Here is a 21,695-nt window from a genome sequence, read left to right on the forward strand (position 1 = left end):
TTCGACAAGTTCAGCTCTGTTTTTCGTCAGGAGGTCAAAGACGTTGCCTTCACGAGTTGGTTCTTTAACTATCTGCTGAATATAGGAAAATGGTCACCAGATATGGGGAAACAAAATATCCGTGGTGGACCAAAACTAGCAAAACGGGAGTACAGATCTCGAAGCCGTAAGGAAGGCAACCTGTCTAGGACAGATCAAGTCTTAAATAAAATCAGCAGAGACGAAAGCTTAAATATCACAGCCCCGCCAGTGTCCCTACCCCGCATATAATTTGCGAAGTGACCTGGGGACACTAATTGATAAAAATCCAAAGAAAATTTCACGCCAGGCTAATAATTATATGGTGACCTATGAAAGACGTAAGATAAAGAGTAAGGACAAATCACATACATCAGAAACAGTTAAAACAGCAACATAGAATGTGGTATGTCTGACACATAAAGAAGCATAAATGGAAAAAAAACTGGGCAAAGCTAAAACAGAAATTGCTCCCATCACTGAAACGAAAAAGAAATGAGATGGAACAATAGAATTTCAGCATTATATTATTATCTACGAAGAGTTGGTTCTGGAGTCTCCATCTGGGTATGGAAAAAGTTAAAGCACAAAATATATCCACATATTTTTATAAATGAAACAATAATAGTGATATGTCTCAAATTGAGAGAGGATAGGTGTCCGCAGTGGCTCTGTGTGCTGCAGAAGAAGAAAGAACTCGAAATAGTCATGAATTTAATGATCTGTTACAGAACAATATAGGCAAAATAAATAAAAAATATTATACTTCTCATGGCAGGCTTGAAAGGCCGAATTGGTAAGAGACCCATTAAAGATATAGTAAATACAGAAAGTGAAATTACGCTGAATAACAATGGAAAGATTCTAACACACTTAGCCACACATAATGAATTAAGAATAACAAACGCAATTTTAAATGTCGTGGCTTATATAAATTTACATGGGCAGCTTGAGGTACAGCTTCAGTAGTAGACTATGTTCTTGCAAGTAATAATTCATGGGTAAGAATAGAGGACCCAGGAGCCTACAGAAACTTGGATGTATTATAAAGTCACCTTTTAGTAATAGGTGATATTAGTTTTTTAAAAAGGTGGAAGAAACCACGCATAAACGTCCAGCCAAATGTAAGAACTCACAATTCTCACCTACTTCAATAATGTCGCATGGAACTGTTATACCAAAAGAGATAAAACAGAAATGTCAAATGAAACCAGCAAGTAAGAACATATATGGAGAATGGAACTATATAAAATAAATTACAATTCACACAGCCGCATTAGGATTCAGAAAAAAAATTATATAGAGGGATTAACGAGTGCCAATTTAGGAAGCCGATCGAAGACAGAAATTTGGTGCATTTAAAAGCAGTGTAGCTATGTAATAATGTGAGTTATGGAGTCGACAGCAAAAATAAATCTGCTTTATTAAAAAGAAACATGAAAATTAATTGGGAAAGTTGGGACCGATATGTGAGTGAAATAGAACATGATATTCAAGGAAGTCAAATCGAAGCATACAAAACTTGAAGCCCTTGAATGTAAAAGAACGAGATGCTGTACAATTAAATGAAATACTCTAAAAAGAATGGTTAAAATATTTGGAACCCTGTGGGCGAATAATGAAGAAGAACCAGAGATAAACATACCAGTAACTATACAGATCTGATTCAAACGGAAGAGCTACAAAATGGGGTAAAAGAAACAAATAACAAAATGCGTTATAATGTTTATGTAGAGCAGAATAATAATGCATCTGGGCAACTATAGCCAGACTTTGACATTTGATGCACGTTTGCTGGCTGACCCGATGTGTGTCAGACGAATGGAATGAAACTTATTTATGCCCTGTTTACTAGAAATGCAAAAAAACTCCTAAACTAGTGTTAGAAACTGTAATCTTGTTTCTTTTCATTCCGTGTGATGATTAACGTAACTTGATGATAATGCGGAGGCAGGATCCAAAAATAGTGCCTTTGATGAGTAAATATGACTGCAGTGATTTTATACGCTGAGTTCTTGCTGACGTCTTAATTAGCTTTTTCACATTTAACCTGGTGCCGAGTCTATTCATTGCTTCTGTGGGCGGGCATGGGAATCGCATACAAAGTGCAATCGGGGCAGGCAATGTAGGATCCAGCAGCAAAAAGTGGGACTTGGTATGAGGCTGCGACACAGACGTTCGCGGGAAGAGACGCAGCCCATACTAGAGAGAGAAACGTTGTTGGGGTGAAAATTGCGTAGCCGGGCTATTCCCTGGAGGACTGCAGATATTTTTCGGTTTTATAGCACGTTCCGACTCTGGCCAGCTGAGCAAAGAGCTATGGGAAGGGAGAAAGAACGCATATCAGCAGGAGGCTGGCGCTCTGTCCGTACAAAGAATAGTGCCTTCAGCAGACAAGAATCTCCAGCCTTCCAAAAAACATGCTGACATTGCAGAGTTAGTGGCCTACCTAGGGCATTCACTTTGTTTGAAGCTTTTGGTACGTTCTTGTACTTTTCACCTTATAGACAGATGCATTTCCGTCTTTGTGTTCATTCAAATCTTGGTTTTGTTATCACTTTAAATATTATCATTTCCGATTAGAGGAAATTTCCTACCCTTTCCTCTTCTAGGATTCACAGCTAGGTCTTAACATGTCAGTGTTAATTAATCCGTTTGTGTATAGTAATTAAGCTTGAGTCATGAGGCTGTATCTGTCTCATAATTAATTTTCTGATTTAGGTTATTATCATCTACAGACATGAGGTTTTACAAAAATATAAACAAGACGTTAACACCAATAGTGGAAGCACGTATGTTAGAGGTACAACATTTAGAAAACAAAGATCATGCTGTGATTCTCTTTTCCCTTAGGGCAAGTAAGCGAAAAAAGTAGAGAATTTATATCTGCAACTTATTGTGTTTTTATTAACTATGAAAAGCTGTTTGATGAAAAGGTGTTTGACAAGATAAAGAAGAGAACATTAGTTCCGGCACATATGATTACGAGAATTCAGTCACTGCACTAAACAATAGAATAAGGCCATATACTGCAATGAATGGGGCATAACCTGTCGAAATTTAACAAGGAACTGGACGAGGCTGCCCTCTATCCCTCACCCTTTTCAGTGTTTGTATTGACGATATCATTCGTAAATAGTTGATTTTATTAAGTGACATATTAAAAGTGATAAGATTATAATCTGTAGGAAATAATTAACTTGCAGTACGTAAATTGAGTGAAAGTGCCACTAAATACGGAATGAGAATATCAACAGATAAAAGAAAATTGATGACATTTCATGGATTGGAATCTACAGGAGCCAAAGTTTTTATAGATGTAGAAATAACTGCACAAGTTAGAAAGGTTAAATATGTAGGGTGCAATTTTAAATTTACTGACTCATATGAGGTACAGCTAAAATTGTCCACATTCAAATATTTCGGTTAAATTATAAAACTTATATTAAAGCATAAGCTACGAAAAAAACATTAATTAAACTCTACAAACTAATAGCATTTCAATTTCGACGAATCGAGTCATCAGAAATGAAGTTCCTCCAGTTTGTAGCGAGATATTCGTTGTTGCGCCACAAAAGAGATAATAATATTAAACAAGAAATTTATGTTGAATTTACTTCAAAGATCACTGAAAAACACCGACTAAACCGGAGAGACCATGACCAACGTATGTCTAATGATACAATAGCTGAAGCTGGAACACAACATAACTAACCGGCAACAGAAACCTTTGACGCATGAAAAATTTTGAGGCAGAACAAGAAAAGAGGCCTAATCCTTGAAGACGATGATGATGACGAGTTTACAACTTTGTCGATAACAGTCGCTAGAACTTCTGTGAAACAATCAATAATAATGAATTTACAAATATGTAATTGAAATACTTCAACACTAATTGAAATGAGTATAATAGGAGTATTTAAATACGAAACACCTAATTTCCTGTTAGTGAGTGCATGTACGAAATTATTTATAACGGGCAATCAAATGGAAACGAGACAGATGGAAAAACGTAAGTAAGCTGTTCATTATTTCAGTAGTAATCGCCGTAATTGTTAACACATTAATCCTACTGTGAGACACAACAGTCAATACCTTCATGGAAAAATGTTTGTTGTTGCCTACGAAGTGATGATTTTGCCTCTTTGTCCAAAGTAAATCGACAGCTGTGAATATCTTTCGTCAGGGCTCCAAAAATAAGAAAATTTCATGGGGAAAATTCATGACTGTATTTAGGGTGTGTAATAGCTACCCAGCGAAACTTGTGCAGCGTAATCGAGGCAATCTTGGCAATATATGTGTGTGGGCCACTTGCAGAAGTCGATCTACTTCACAACAAGGGTGCCTGGGTACGATCATCACTCCCCAGGCAAGTACAATGACCGCTCCTCAGGCAATGGCAGACATTCTCCACGAAGGCACTGATCGGCTAATCTCACAGTGATATTAATGTATTAACAGTTATGGCGATAAATTCTGAAATAATAGTTTATTCAATTTTATTTCCATCTGTCTCATTTTCATTATATATTCAGCTGGAGAAAGCGGTATCTACTGGTATGGTGCGTTTCTTACTGTATTACGGACTTAATTGCATGACACGTTGTCCTGTGGACATGTCCTTTATACATCGTAGCCCTCAGAAAGCGCTTGAAAATGTTGGCCTTCACTTCAGCCTAACAATAGCCTCTGTGTTGGGTCCACGTGTGGTTGGTGCCTGTTTAGGAAGACGGGAAGACAATTGAGGCTGAGAGACCACCCTGTGCCGTCTTAAGTCAGTCTTTCACTCAAAGTTTCGAAGAGGGGTGCAGGTGGCTGGGGGGGGGGGGGGGGGGGGGTCGCATCTGAACCATCTCTCACACATCGCCAGGGGTTAGCTGCCCCTCTTAGCACTGCACTACTTTAGAGGCTAAACGTGAACATGGAGCTGTTGATACCGGAAAATTAAGTAATAGAACAAAGTGGAGCGAAAACGAGAGACTACATCAATAACGAGAAGAGGAACGAATACTTGATCCATAATTTTCACGGTGGCCACTTCAATTAGACTGCCCAAATTTAGCTGGTACGTGACTGTGTCTTAAAAAGCTAGCTCTGTTGGTAGTGGACGTCGGCAGAACAGGTGATCTGGTGTTCCGTTTCACGCGCGAAAGTGATTTATAGTCGTTTCTGTGAGGTAGGGCACTGTCCTCACTGCCCGCCTGAGGGGTTGGACGGGCAGCCCAGGCCTGCTCTGGCCCATGGGACCCATGGTTGCCCTTGCTCGGGTGTTCGGCCTGCCCCTGCTCTTCCCACCATTATAGTCTCCTTATTCTTTTATGTTAGCAGTGTTTAATGTTCTGTCATTCCTAAAATTTTATCATTTTGTCTGTGTCGCCGGTTTTTTTCTTCTTTTGTGGTATCGAACTTCGAGGTAGTGCTAGTCATATGCAGGAGTTGCCTCCCTCACTCCCCTCCTACTTCTCCTTGATGTTACCTCTGTTTTATTGTATTTCGGTTACAGTTGCTTTCCAGAATTTGCCTTTTGCACCGTTCCCCTCAAGATTACTCCTGGTTTGATTCCTATTGGATGGAAGGCTTCAAGCCCTCTCAGTGTGGTCCCTCTAACTACAACAATCAACCAAACAGCCAACCATAATTTTCTCCTACGTACGCGACTATAATGAATCCCACGTCGGCGTTGTTCCAGGTAACTGGGTAGAGGAATGGCTGTCACGCAGCAAGAGACAGCTCCGCGGGAGAGAGACGGACGTGAGCCGGCGCGGCTCTAGGCATGACCCCGGCGGACGCCGGCGCCGCCTCCGAGCCGCCGCCACCCCTCGGCCCCGCCGCGCCCGCCGCGGGGGCGGTGCCGGTGCGGCTGCTGTACCTGTACAGCGTGCCGGCGCTGCTGCTGCTGTGCGCCGCCTCGGTGGCGGTGAACGCGCGCGTGCTGGTGGCTGCGCGCTGGCTGCGCCGGCCCCTCTCGCCCACGCTGCGCATCAGCCTCAGCCTGGCCGCCGCCGACGCCTTCGCCTCCACCATGTTCGCCGCCGGCCTCCTGCTCAACAGTCTGCTCAAGGCCGCCGCCCACCAGCAGGTAGCAGACCAAAACTGAGGAGAACATTACTTGCATCTTCAATAAAATAATTTTGGATATTAGGACGTACGTTGTTTGTTGTTGTGGTCTTCAGTCCAGAGACTGCTTTGATGCAGCTCTCCATGCTACTCTATCCTGTGCAAACTTCTTCATCCCCCAGTATGTACTGCAGCCTACATCCTTCCGAATCTCCTTAGTTTATTCATCTCTTGGTCTCCCTCTACGATTTTTACCCTCCACGCTGCCCTCCAATCCTAAATTTGTGATCCCTTGATGCCTCAGAACATGTCCTACCAACCGATCCCTTCTTCTAGTCAAGTTGTGCCACAAACTCATCCCTAATTCTGTTCAACACCTCCTCATTAATTACGTGATCTACCCATCTAATGTTCAGCATTCTTCAGTAGCACCACATTTCGAAAGCAACTTTTCTCTTCTTGTCTAAACTATTTATCGTCCACGTTTCACGTCCATACATGGCTACACTCCTTACAAATACTTTCAGAAACGACTTCCTGACACTTAAATCTATACTAGATGTTAAGAAATTTCTCTTCTTCAGAAACGCTTACCTTGCCATTGCCAGTCTGCATTTTATATCCTCTCTACTTCGACCATTATCAGTTATTTTGCTCCCCAAATAGCAAAACTCATTTACTACTTTGCCTCATTTCCTAATCTAATTCCCTCAGCATCACCCAATTTAATTCGACCACATTCGATTATCCTCGTTTTGCTTTTGTTGATGTTCATCTCATATCCTCCTTTCAAGACACTGTCCATTCTGTTCAACTGCTCTTCCAGGTCTTTTGCTCTCTCTGACTGAATTACAATGTTATTGGCGAGCCTCAAAGCTTTTATTTCTTCTCCATGGATTTTAATTCCTACTCCGAATTTTTCTTTTGTTCCCTTTACTGCTTGCTCAATATACAGATTGAATAACATCGGGGATAGGCTACACCCCTGTCTCACCCCCTTCCCAACCACTGCTTCCCTTTGATGTCCCTCGGCTCTTATAACTGCCATCTGGTTTCTGTACAAATTGTAAATAGCCTTTCGCTCCCTGTATTTTACCCCTGCCACCTACAGAATTTGAAAGACAGTATTCCAGTTAATATTGTCAAAAGCTTTCTCTTAGTCTACAAATGCTAGAAACATAGGTTTGCCTTTCCTTAATCTATCTTCTGAGATAAGTCGTAGAGTCAGTATTGCCTCACATGATCAAACATTTCTACGAAATCCAAACTGATCTTCCCCTAGGTCGGCTTCTACCAGTTTTTCCATTCGTCTGTAAAGCATTCGTGTTACTATTTTGCAGCCGTGACTTATTAAACTGATAGTTCGGTAACTTTCAAGTCTGCCAACACCTGCTTCCTTTGGTATTGGAAATATATTCTGGTTGAAGGTTTTTTACCTGTCTCATACATCTTGCTCACCATTTGGTAAAGTTATGAAACAATAAATTAAGTAAAATATCGACATTTCGATCGAATTTGCAGCGGTATTCTTCAGGATGTCTAACTATTGGATTCTGGAGGTGGTCTTCCCCTATACCAGGCCTTGCCAAAGAGCATTCCGCAAGTGCCAGCACTTCGGCCGCGCTGCCGCCTAGCGGTCAGCTGAGGGGTGAGGAAGAAGAGGAAACTGAAGACTGCAACCAAACGATACTAAAGTATAGCAGTCTCTTTGTCAGACGTCAAGCAGTTTGCTGACAGTACTACTAAATGAAATTAATGTTCTGAATTCGGAATACTGTGGCGTCTACTTATTTATCGAAAAAAGAAAAAGTGGAAAAGCTATATTGTTCAGTACCGGATGGGAATTGCTTTATTTTTCGTTTAGTTCGAATGCCATGCAGAGTGCCATTGTGAGCTGAGAAAAAACAGCCACAAAGAGGGTATGATGCACTTGCCTTCCGTGAACGAGAAAGAATGTTGGTAGAACTGACGACGGTCAATAGGAAAAAAACTGAGTTAAGGGTTAGTACAGTATTGACAAAATGTTTTACTGTCGACATCACCAGTATCTGAAATCATTATCTTAATTCAAACGGAGAATCATTTGGTGGTAGATATGGCGATTTTGGTGGTAGATATGGCGGTACGATTGATGGTGTTAAAAAAAAAGAAAAGTGAAGAATTCCAATGGAACTTCAGGTTCATGACTTGGAACATACTCGTTAGATCACGACAGTCATTTCTGGAGCAGACATAACTGGCTACATATCAGCAACTGAAACGTTGCATTGTAAGTTCTCAGAGATTCCAAGTCACTGCATTACTAAAGAAAGATTTCGATTTATCTGCCAGACAGCTCTCACCTTCGGTTGCTAATGTACATCTTTACTTCCAACTTTAGCTGATAGACGTACATGGTAGAACCCAGTCCAGCAACTGTTTTTCCAATCCACGAATTTACAAGGCTTTTATAAAATGCTATCCAGGGGGCAATATATTCAACTGCACAGACAAGCTACATAAGTTATTTCCATATTTGGTTTACCACTTGTGTGCAAAAGTTTTTTTATTTTATTTCGTTTAACAGATTTTAGCCCCCATAGCTCTGTCTGTTTGACTGTATTATGAACCACAGTTTCAGAAACATTACGAGTAATATTCTAAAAGCGAAATCTGTAAAACATCACAACTTTATGTTAAATGCCTCTTTGTAAAGCTTTTCGTTGTTCTACTCATCGTATTAACACAATCTACTATAAAAATGAAGAGAAGAAAATGAATGCATAAGATTCCCCCTTATGCAGGCTTCGACGTAACGCCATCTCAGTCGCACACCTGCTCGGAATAGCGCAGTGGTGGGGGATGCTGGAGGAGCGCTGAGCAGATACGACTGCACTCGAAGAGTACGTACGCACTCCAGGAGCGCAAATCTTGCCAAGGCTTGGCCTACATAGTGTGATTTAGCTGCCCCTAACGCTGTCGCTTTATGCAAGCCTGACCTTAAATAACTACCGGTGAGATTTTCATTTTCTCTCGCTCGCTACTCTAAAACTGCTAGACCTAAATAAAAAATGAACAGGATCCATTTTGTATAAAATTTAACATAGTTGAATATTGTACTGCGATAAGTTTTCTCTAAAGGCCACGGTTGCCGAGTTATTCTAGTAAAAACATATGATACTGACCGTCTATGATAACACTCGTCCCTCACCGGTCAGGATTACTAGCAATATTTTGCTGACTATAAGACACTTTTTTCTTCAAAAAATTTCCTCCAAAATTCAGGTGAGGCTTATACGCAAAATTAGTATAAACATATCCAGTGTATGATTTAAAATTCGCGCCAGTCTTAAGAATGGCCCTATATTCGACGCCGTGGGTAACATCTGAGTCACCTGGCAGCAGTAGTGCACACCGATGCGACGAACAAGGGTGCGGAGGTTTCCAAGCTTGCTAACACAGCCTCCCTGCCGCCCTGCCATCACAAACCCAAAACACTGTCTACCCTATGATGCATCCTTGCAGTCCACGGTGGCAATGAACATGAATTGAAAGTGATATCTGCAGCAGTACAATACTTTTGTTAGTAGCTAATTTAATAATGGAAAAAAGATATTCGTATGATTCTGGCTGTAAATTGAAAGTAATAGCATATGCTGAAGAACACGGAAACAGAGTAGTTGAGCGGGCGTTTCGGCACTCCACCAACAGAAAAACCATTCGAGACTAGTGGCCTAGCAAAAAATTAAATAAGACTAAATGCGCAAATAGAGGACTGAATGGGAAATGGCCAAAAGTAGAAGATGATGTATTGAAATGGATTCAAGGACACTTTCAAAATGGCATTGGAATTAATACAAAAATGATTCAAATACGTACTCGTAAGCTAGCGCTACAGAGGAACTTAACAGACTTTATGGTTGGAGTTGGCTGCTGCTACTGGTTTATGAGGTGATTTAGGATGCCAACCAAACCCGAAGTATCTCAGAAACTGCCGCAAGATTACGAAGAGAAAATATTATCTTTCCACTCCTTTATTTCAACATCGAAAGAAAACCAGTGTGGAACTAAGCAAGACAGCGACTAAGAACGAAACTCCTCTGACATTTGGCGTGCCGAGTAACAGAACTGTTGCCAAGAAATTTACTAAAACTGTAACTATAAAAAGACGTGGACATGAGAAAAGTTACTACTATGTTGTCCTTTCTTGCTGTGCTGACGGTACTAAGCTTAATCAAGTGATCATTTTCAGGCGCAAAACAATGCCAAAACCATCTGAAATATTGCCAGGTTTGGTACAACGGTTGGACGAGGCTGGTATGAAATTATGGATTAACATAATGTGGGAGAGAAGGAGAGGTGCTTTACTGAAGAAGAGTTCTCTTCCTGTGCTACCTCATTTTAGTAGTAATTTGAAACATTATTTGAAAGAGAAATTGGGACAAGGAAATACGGAGCTTGCTGTTATTCTGGGAGGATTTACTTCACAATTGCAAGCTCTTCATACCTCTGTAAATAAACCATTTAAAGTGTATATGTGAGAGGAATTGAAAAAATAGATGATGGATGAAACCCAAGATGAATTCATGCCGAACGGAGCTTTAAAACGACCTGCAATAAAACAAGTGTGTCAGTGGATGAAACTGTCGTTGTCTACAGTGACGGAAGACATTATTGTTAAATCTGTTAAGAACTGCGGCATAAGTAAGGCTCTGGATGGCAGTGCAGACCATCTATGAAAAGGACAACGATGACGACGAACAGAAGGGAGAGGAAGAAGAAACTTCACATGACAATTTTCAGGGATTTTAAAGGTCATTTCGGTTTTATAAACTACGTACTCTTTAGTCTGGCGTTTTAATCTAATTATAAGAATGATAAAAATATTGTTTTAAAAAATTGCTTAAAAATTAAGCTTCGTCTTATATACAGTCCGTAGCGTCCTACAGCCCGTAAAATAGGGATGGTATTTTGTTCCTGGCACTCACTCTTACAACCGTATAAAAGTTTCATAAATTTTTGCTAAAAACCTTTCAACGGCGTAAAATAAGCGGTTACGTCCTCATATTTTTCCGGCCTTGTGACTACGAAACTACTGTGCTTGTAAGGGCTATATTTGGGTCGAATTGTCAATGTACTTAGTTTTAGTGTAACGTTTACAAAAGTCATTTTTCTTACATTAATTTTGCTGGTGCGTTTAAGTAAATAGCTATACCGAGAGAGCTGACTATGCTGGTGCCATAATAGCCCAGTCAGCTGAGACCAAAACAGGTCGAATATCAAGAATAGTCCGTGTAGTCGGAAATTGTACAGAGGTTGGAGGGAGCGATACGAATAAGGTACTAGAAACCACGGCGTGAGGGAATAGTGCTGCCCTCGAGGTGCGTTTGAAGGTCACTTTTGAACGTTTCTTTTGAATAACTCGAAAACGGTGGTCCCTAATGTCAACATACCCCAGTACAAAATTTAACTAAATTACATTTTCTACAGGAACTTTATATTAATTTTTTCTGGAGGGCTAATAGTTTGCGCATAACGAGTGAGGGAATACGAAAATATCACCCGTGGGTTATGAAATCCAGTTGTAACATTACAGATTGCATAAAACAAGAGCGATAGGGGCGGCCAACCCTGTATACTGGGCTCACTTGGGATTCCAGTGGGCTACCAACGTCACAAGTGTGCGTTGCAATTAGCCAATTCAAGGAAATGATTAAAACATTTTTACCTGTGCTAAACTGATAGGTGACTGGTAAACAACAGTGAATCGGCAGCTTATACCCCGGGGTAACGTCTTTTGCAACGAGATGTTACGGCTGCACTGCAATGCTCTTGTGGCTACTTGTTTATACTGTCGACTCCTCGTAATGAAGAGCTGCTCGCTAGCGAACACATGCCGTGCAATGGACGTATCTTTCACTTTTAATAGATCGGCCTCTGATTGATGGTGTTCAGCTATAGCTAATTTGCTGTGTGCCCCAGTCGAACCTAACTTTCATGCTCCAGTAACATACGAGAGTTAATCGGTGTCCCTGTTTCATCTACGTAGAGTTTGATGCACTCACATTGAAGTTCATAGACAGCTTCTAGGTGTAGAGCATCTACAGAATCCTTTATGACCCTTAACAGGTCTCAGATAAGACAGTATATAGAAGAAGAACATCACCAGAATCCAGCAATTAGTTCCCCTGAAGGACCCCGTCAAACGTCAGCATTTCAGTTGTTTTAGTGTTCCATGATGATGCGACCTAACACCCAAATGATTTTATTTCAATTGACACTGAGCATGGAAGTCCACGAACTTACATTTTTGCCATATTTCTTTCCGATACTTTTGTAAATATTAGAATTTTAAATGTGGCTTCGCTTCAGCAACGGTAAACACAGGTTTGGAAAACCAACCAATGGCTGGACTAAAGATTTATTAATCTTTTATCATAGTTCCAGCAAATATAAATTAAACCGAAATAGTCAGCAACCAGCTGCATAAAAGAAACTTAAATACTTAAGCAGCTTTGGGCACTTAGCACCCTTCTTCAGAAGGCTCTACAGGAAAACACAAGCCAGTAGAAGTCAGATAAAAATATAAAAATGGTGAAGAAAAGATTAAAGATTTTAAAAAATTAAAGACAAAGAAGTAATATGTCCACATATGCATTGTTTGGGAGTGTCAACAATAAGTTGCATGCAGAAAATTGCCGTGTTCCTAAAAAAGTAAAGGAGCAATAAGTAATAGAATATATACAATACAATACAATAAGAGCTCGTGAATGTTTTACATCTGGTTCATAGTGCCTGTATAAAAATGGTATAAGGTGGCGAAACAACACCTGCTAAAACCATGCTAACAGGAGCTAATAAGCCAATGACATGCATATCATGAAACTGGTTCGGGGATGGGGATGAAAGTACGATAAAATAATAAAATGAAACAGTACACAACTATTCTTGCCATAAGACATGAACAATAATTGAAGTGGATATATGGCGAGCAATAAGTAATATAAAAGCCTAGTTTATATAAACGATAAGTGGCGCTGTAGTTGGGAAATTTAGAAATTAATCTCCAAACAGCTGTAGTGAGGCAAGTAGATGCTAGTAGGGAGCCTGTCAACAAAAACAAAGAGCGAAGCGCATAATGACGCTAGAGCTTAAGACTGGAGTTTTCTCAATCATTAGCTAATGTTAAGTATCGAAACGTTAGGCATTTATAGTCGTAAGCAGTAAGACATTTCCAGCTGTTAATGGTTAGCCACTTACATTGCAAAGTAGTTAACCATTTATTGTTGGAGGTACCCAACTGTCTACAATCTACAGGTGGTGATTTATTGTGCAATTTATGACTTTCTCTATGTAAATAATGATCTGTAGAAAATGTACTCTTAAAGTTCCGCAGTGCGGAGTGGCCGCGCGGTTTGAGGCGCCATGTCACGGATTGCCCGGCCCCGCCGGCCGGAGGTTCCAGTCCTCCCTCGGGCATGGCTGTGTATGTTGTTCTTAGCATAAGTTAGTTTAAGTAGTGTGTAAGTCTAGGGACTGATGACCTCAGCAGTTTCATTCGTTAGGAATTCACACACTTTTGAGCATCTTAAAGTTAGAGATGCTTTACTCTATAGTTACGATCAATGTTTACCGTTAATAAGCACTTTTAGTCATTCATGGTCAGATAGTCAAACCTACCGTACTTATTTCACACATCTTATGTAAAAAATTGGAAATTTGTGGTAAGGACTATGGGACCAAACTGCTGAGGTCATCGCTCCCTAGGCTTACGCACTACTTAATATAACTTAAACTAAATGAAACAACAAATTGAATGTTTGGACTTTGACTGCTTCTACATAGGCCAGACAGGCAGATCATTTGAAATTAGATTCTAGGAACACATGGCAGCACTAAAAAACAAAAAATACCACACATCAGCAATAGCTACCCACCTGCGTGAAACAAAACACCATGTTTATAACACAAGTATTAGCATCCTACACATCCAACCAAAAGGCAGAAAACTAGACATTTTCGAAACACTCCAAATATACAAACACCAAATGAAACAACCAGAATCCATCTTAAATGACAATATTTACAACAGTATCATCTCTGTTTTCAACAACTGCCTACATTCTTAAAAATGCTCACACACACACACACACACACACCACACACACACACACACACACGTGCACACATCTTAATATTTACCATAAATATTGACAGCCGCCAAGAGTACGAGAGATTGACCTCATTTACAGATAATTCACCACACCAACAGCTTGTGCCCCTTGTCACCTTGAAACTGTATCTACATCAAGTACTGGCAGAGATTGTATATCTATCTGCGTATTTTATAGCATTAACCAATATATTACCCCAACCTGTAGGCAGATAATATATGTAACATGTAATCTTAAGACCCCTTGCCATGTAAATGTTTGCTCTCATATAATCACTCTTCCCCCCCCCCCCCCCACCCCCCCCCTCTCTCTCTCTCTCTCTCTCTCTCTCTCTCTCTCTCTCTCTCTCTCTCTCACACACACACACACACACACACACACACACACACACACACACACTTTCTCTATCTCTTTCTCTCCTTCTGCCTCCAGCCTAATCCCAATCAAATAGTGTCATCTTTGTATGATTTTACTGTCATAGCCAATATGATTATTATACTTCAAGTCTGTAACATCTCACCTGGTTGTTTTTAACAAGTATAAAGTTTAAGCCATTTTAACATTTCACCTGATTGTATAAATGAGTACGAATGTTAAGCTGTTCTAACATGTAAAAATTGGATTTTTATGCCACCTGAAGTACACACACATATATTCGACACCTCAAAACAAACACCTCCAAATGCTTTAAACAATTATTCTGTAATAATATTGATACGATGTATATTCTTTGCACTTTGTGATTATGTCTTCTCTTCTGCTATACGAACCTGCACCCAGCAGATTCCAGGCGCCATATTTGTTTACAAATGTGACAGTATACATGTGATGTGTTACGACAGCGAAAGGAACCTGTGACCACTGCAGGTACTCTAGTTTACTCACTTTATGTTTACCATTAGATATCAGTTTAATTTTTTGTCGGAAGAAATACAAACCCATGTTCTAAAATAGTGTCTTGTCTCTCCACTAGGCAGTGTCACAAGTTCCTCCAAAAAATCATAACACAACACACACACAAATGTCATACTAACTAATGTAAATCCACTCGATGATGGAGGTTTAAACCTTTGAAACGCGTCGTGGAAATAAATAAAACGGTGAATGGTAACAGTAAACTTGTTGTTTCATTTAATGTCAATAACAGTCACGGTAAAGCCTAACCTAAAATGTTCGCATTTAAAGTTAACTTAAAGTAACTTATACTAAGGACAACACACACACACACACACACACACACACACATGCCCGAGGGAGGACTCGAACCTCCGGCGGGAGGAGCCGCACGAATCGCGACAAGACGTCCCTGACCGCACGGCTACCCCGCGCGACACATCTTATGCGAATGTCGCTATTTTTATTAACTTCACGACACATATTTAGGACTTTGCAAACATTTCGCAACTCGTGATTCCACTGTATCAAAACTACACAACGAAGCCTGAGTTTCCTTTCGCCTACAGTTCATTCTGAATCTTCGTTTTAGCTACTGACTAGGAATTGCGTCTCTATTTACTCCATTTATTTCTTCTCGCCCCTTCATCCACCACCAGTTTGCGCGGCCATTTTTATAATATTAAATATAATTTTGTTGACGCTTCTTTTCCTCTTAAGTAACGTTCCGATATTCAATATTAGCTAACAATTGAGAAACGTGTCTCCACTTAATCCAGTTACAAATTCAAGCCCCATTATGCGCTTCGCACTTTATTTTTGTTGAAAGGCTCATTGCTAACATCTACTCACCTCACTAAAGCTCTTTGGAGATTAATTTTCAAATTTCCCATCTACAGCGCCACTTATCGTTTATATAAACCAGGCTTTTATATTACTTATTACTCGCCTGATTTCCGTGTTAACATCGCTGTACTTGTGCTTCGCTAAGTGCTGGCCATACGTTATCTCCGTGTTCGTTCATATTCATTGTGATCTGGTCGCTCCTTCTGGTAGTGCTGCTGCTAATTGCTATTTCCGTTGTTTAACCGAAATTTCGTCGCTGAATTAACCACGGCTACAAACCTCAGGAAGAATACTCTGGTATTTGCGTTTGACAAGGAATCCCTTGCTATTCAGCCGACATCCTTGGAAATAAAAGACTGGACTACACAGGCAATTGGTCTCAACCTGAAACATTCCATACCTGGCAACTGGATCAGGAAAAATACTGTGTTTTTGTCAAGTTATTCAGTGCTGTGACTCAGCAGACGGTTTCTTCGGTGGCTCCCACACCTAGGTTCACGCCGGTAGCGGACACCGTCAGTGCAGTTGAGCAGGTTGCTGCGCGACTACCACCCGAAGCAGCTGAAGAAGTACGCCGGGGAGCCTGCCGTGCTCTGACGAGAACTAAACTGATCAAGTCGAATATTACCAATAGAGAGAGGGCAGCCTTTCGAGACCGGAGACAGAGCCCTGAGATTGTTGTCTTACCGGCTGATAAAGGCAATGCTACGGTTGTTCTTTCCCGTAAGGACTACATTGAGGAGATGCAGAGCCTACAAAATGACGAATCTTACGGGAAGATAATCGCTCACCCCACAAACAAGGTGGAGAACAAGACTAGGGCTCTTCTCAATGACACTGATTCTGCAGAGGGTGTCGCCCATGAATTGACACCTCATGGACCTGTACCGCCAGGACTTTATGGACTCCATAAAGTCCACGATTGTCAGCAAAATTAGGGCACCTATAAATTTTCTGGCCAGATACCTTGCAGAATTACTAAGCCCTTATGCGGTTAAATCCCCTCATCACGTTCTTAATTCTGTGGGTTTCGTAAAACAACTTCAAGATGACTCAGACAACCTGGTGAGTTTTGATGTTCTTTCATTATTCACCAGGGTGCCTCTTCGAGAGTAAATGAGCTTATTGCACAGAAATTTGACGAGAAGACGACCGAACTTTTCGGACACGTTCTGACCTCCACGTATTTCCTCTTTAATGGAGAATACTATGAACAAACAGAAGGAGTCGCAATGGGGAGCCCACTCTCGCCTGTGGTCGCGAATTTCTATATGGAGTACTTGGAGGAGGAAGCTTTGGCGTCATCCAATTGGAAACCTACTTGTTTTCTCCGTTATGTGAATGATACGTTCGTGATCAGGCCCCATGGATGGAACAAGCTCCTGGACTTCCTTACACACCTGAACTCCATACATCCGAACATCAAATTCTCTACGGAGACCGAAGCAGAGGGAAGATTACCATTCCTGGATGTCAAGAGACGATGGCACCCTTGGCCACGGGATGTACAGGAAGAAAATCTGTATTTGCATGCAGATAGCTGCCATCACCCTTCGCAGAGGAATGGGGTGCTAAAAACAGTGGTGCACAGGACGCTCACCATCTCTGACGTAGAGTGTCTGCCCTATGAGCAGGAATACCTCAAAACCGTATTCCGGAAAAACGGGTACTCGGAATGGCAGGTCAGACGCACTCTACGCCCCACCTCTACAGTACAGCATGTGGAGATGGAAGAAGTCACGAAGGAAGAGATAGCCACTGCCTATATACGGTATACTGGCACACTATCGGGGAAAATAGGACGAATATTGAAAAAACACCGACTAGGGACTGTCTTTTGCCCACCCGATGAAACAAGAACATTATTTCGCAGTTTCAAAGACAATCTAGATTTGCGGAAGGCGGCATATACCAGATTCCGTGTTAGTAAGGCAAGACTTATATTGGACAGACAGTGCGCACCGTCAAAGATCGTTGCCGAGAACATCAGGTGCACACTTGACTTAGGTACCTCAACAAGTCGGCGGTCGCAGAGCAGTGTTTGTCCGAAAATCACGAAATGGACTGCCAACATACCAGGGTCTTGGCAAAGACATCTAAATACTGGGAGAGCGTCATTAGAGAGGCTATCGAAATTCGTACCAGGGATGATCAACTGAGATTGCGGTTACAACCTCAGTAAGGCATGGGAACCAGCATTGAGTCTAATTAAAAAGATGCTCAGCAAAGGAAACTAACGGTCGACCAGGGCGGACGAGGCAATTACACCGACGCCACCACAGACGCTTCTCGGCGACCGCCGACGCGCGACTGCGGGCGCGGATCGCAGAGAGAACGCTTCGCAGGGGGAGGACATTTAAAACGGCCGCCCGCCTTCAGGAGTTCAGTTCGTCAGCGCACCTGACGGTTGCTAAATGGCTGTTTGCCGAAATATTGTGCCCGTTGGACACTATGGATCGGCAGTACACCCGTGGACTGTTCGAGCAAGAAATACGCCGGGAGTAACCGAAGATTCACAGTTATGAAAACTATTTAAACCTGTAGTAATGCAGGGGGAGTAATTTTAATCTGCCATACTCCATAAATTTTCGTGGTGAGCCCAATAAAACTTGAAAATTGATCATATCTATAATAATTTAGGATTTACTGTTAAAGTGAAATTAACAAATTTTGTAACAAAGACCTGAATGTTAAAATTTGAACGCTTTGGTCAATCTTAACGATCTAGATTTCAGATAGTAGCGCATCATTAAAATGACAAATGTTGTAAATATCAACTTTTAACTTTATTTGTTTAACAGATATAGTAAATTTAAATGATCAGTACTTCCGGTTAAGCATCAGATCATCATTCCTTCCACACAAAACACATTCAATGATGACAGCATAACACCTTTTTGAATTATTAGGTAATAGAATATTTGTTGCAAAGTTTAGTTCACAGTAGTTACTTTTAATCTTTATTTATTTATCAGAAAGCACATTGGTGCAAGGCTACAGACCGTGGCATTCATACCTAAGAAGGAAATTGTATTGGTTTCATGTAAAAGAATTTAACGTTTGTTATGTAATGGATATTATTGTTACTTTATATAGAGTGAAGAAGTTTTCAAGTTTTGATTATTTAAAGATGTTAAAACGTAAAATAATGTAGAATAAGCTGCTGCCGATCAGATAGACGGCTTCAGGAAAGGGAACTGCAGTAGTCAGTTGAGCGAGAATATTCTGCGCGCGGGAAACGCGCCCGAGGACGGGCAGAGCGACGGTGCGGGAGGAGACGAGAAAGCGGACGGTCGGTCTTGAGGAAGTGAAGCGACTTAGAAAATGCCGTATTGTGTGGTATCGCGGGATTTAGTCTCTGAGCGGTGAGCAGCCAAGCGCTTGGTGTGAACTCTAACTTTTTGCATAGGTTACTTGTATTTCACGTTGAGATTGTAAATGATCTAACTGTATCAAATAGATATGCGCTCGCGTATAACAGTAACTCTCAATTCGAACACTTTCGCTATTACTTTGCTTTCCGAATAAACATTATTCTAACCAAATCGCAACTGTGTGGCCTACATCATTTAAGGATCGTTAATTTAGTTCGCGATATTTTTATTACTGTTATTATATGTCATATTAACTTTGTATTTCGCAAACTCGCAAACTTGACAATTTGACCAAAGGGTGGCAAGTGTCTGATTTAGGGCGTGTAATGGGACACGTGTGGATCAACCGATAGATGAGTTTGAACCAAGACATTTCGACGAAGGGCAAATGCGTGTGTGCCCGACCATCTCAGTGATGTTAGCTCGCATGATTCTCCCATACTGGTTAGACCGTGCCATGGCGTCTTGTGTGTGGCTATTTGAAGTATTTGCAGAAAGGCAAAATTGTTGAGGTCAGTTATACTCAAGGGGCCGCAGGTAGGTCAAGGCATAGACTGACCACCAGGGGATGTTGGCGCGTGCCCAACATTCATCGGCTGTGAAGTAGGTTACTGCCATCCAACTTCTGCGAAACTGTTCTTATGGCCAAAGGAGGCGCTCTTGACTTAATGAGATTGACAGACTGCCTTCCGCTAAGAAAAGAGGCCATAGATACGTTTCCAGTGACACAATAACCCCGTGAAGCGAGTACAAGGCTTTCCTTCCAATCTCACCACTCCAGTATATCCAATGAAATAACCGCGAAATAGCATCTAAATGAATTAATATCACAAAATATTAAGTGATACTAAAATCACGTCGCAACAGTATCATCACACAGTGGAGTCCTATGTTGGAATGTCCTGCATGCCTCATGTACCAGAGATAGATACTACAACAGTAATTTATTGAGTGAATGTAGTTCTCCACCTATCACAGGGCATGGGCTGTAGTTGTAACGGTAGAGACGTGCACGGCAATACAACTCCAAGTACGATGCCACAGAGTTGTTAACTTAGAACATGGAAAAGTGAGAAATAATGTAGTCGACTTTGATGATTTGCAATGTCCATAGCGTAGAACGAGTAACTAATAACTGCCAGCATTCCTGACTGACGAAATGGGGCGACAAACAAACTACTAGTTCTGACACATTGTGATGAAAGCTGAGCAGTGTACCACTAATGCCAGGCATGTGCTTGTGATGCAGGTAATTGTTGGGACCACATTCTGCTCAGTTATGAGTATGTAACTGCCATAATAGGATACTGGGTGCACACTGGAATCTGCCTGACCACATGGGTGGTTGTCAGGTGCTGGCAGTTGAGTGTATGTTGACTGGCGTGCACAGATTCATTGGCAGTGATGGTGCAGGTGAGATATGCGTATCTCTCTCCATCATGATGTAGAATGACACGAATGCATACTTCGATTATTCCTGTTATACTACACATGACGGTGGCGAATGTTCTAAAATTATATAGGCTGATCCAGTGAGCTACACAGCTTTAAAATTAGGACAAGAGTGGTCTAGTTCTGACAGACAGTGGGCTTCATATCATTCTCAACATATTGTAAGTGGATATTTGAATTTTTCGACATTTTGAACTTAGGACAAGCATGTTTTTAATTTTCTCACAATTTTAAAGCTGGTAGATATGAGCTCTTGGGTTTGAAACTACTGGAAACTGGGGTGGAGAGGTGCTGTTTAAACATAATGGAGAGTGTGCATGGGGGCTTAATTAAATATAAGATTGAAAATATTTTTTGTAGCTGTAGCTGTATGTCCGATTCGCCACGTGCATGGGGGCTTAATTAAATATAAGATTGAAAATATTTTTTGTAGCTGTAGCTGTATGTCCGATTACGTAAGTCTCGTAAACGGTTGGCCCTGACTAGTATTATTACGCTATCTGACTGCAACAAACAATGTAAGTAGATTTTCGTAAACACAATTAATTAATTAAGTCCCCAGCAACTAAAAAAAAAAAACCAACAAAACCAATAAGCAAAAGAGTCACTGTTCTGTATGTGGGAGTGTGACTCAACGTCCACATCTGGCACGGTTCTTTTCCAACAAGACAAGAATTTTGATACCAATTATACTGACGTGACAAAAGAAATTTAGAAAAACTATAATTACGCAAGAAAACCAAAATTCACTCTAATACAAGAACACGAGCCAGATGCTTTGTTGACTGAACCTGTAGTGACACATTATTTCAGATACACAACTAATAAAGGAACATTATAAATTTTACCTTCATATATATTGACGAAATGCACTCATTACAATAACATCTGCTATCTCTCC

General features: G+C 41.0%; 1 protein-coding gene across 1 annotated transcript in view; it reads left to right on the forward strand.

Moving 5' to 3' along the window:
* The first annotated feature begins 5,842 nt into the window (after positions 1-5,842).
* LOC126481584 (beta-3 adrenergic receptor-like) overlaps positions 5,843-21,695 on the forward strand; it is a 146,276-nt gene continuing 130,423 nt past the window's right edge. The window contains exon 1 of the mRNA XM_050105443.1: positions 5,843-6,097. Within this exon, the coding sequence (XP_049961400.1) occupies positions 6,041-6,097 (57 nt within the window). The 5' untranslated portion in view covers positions 5,843-6,040. The remainder of the gene's footprint in view (positions 6,098-21,695) is intronic.

Source organism: Schistocerca serialis, chromosome 5 (assembly GCF_023864345.2).
Source record: "Schistocerca serialis cubense isolate TAMUIC-IGC-003099 chromosome 5, iqSchSeri2.2, whole genome shotgun sequence".
Taxonomy (NCBI): domain Eukaryota; kingdom Metazoa; phylum Arthropoda; class Insecta; order Orthoptera; family Acrididae; genus Schistocerca; species Schistocerca serialis.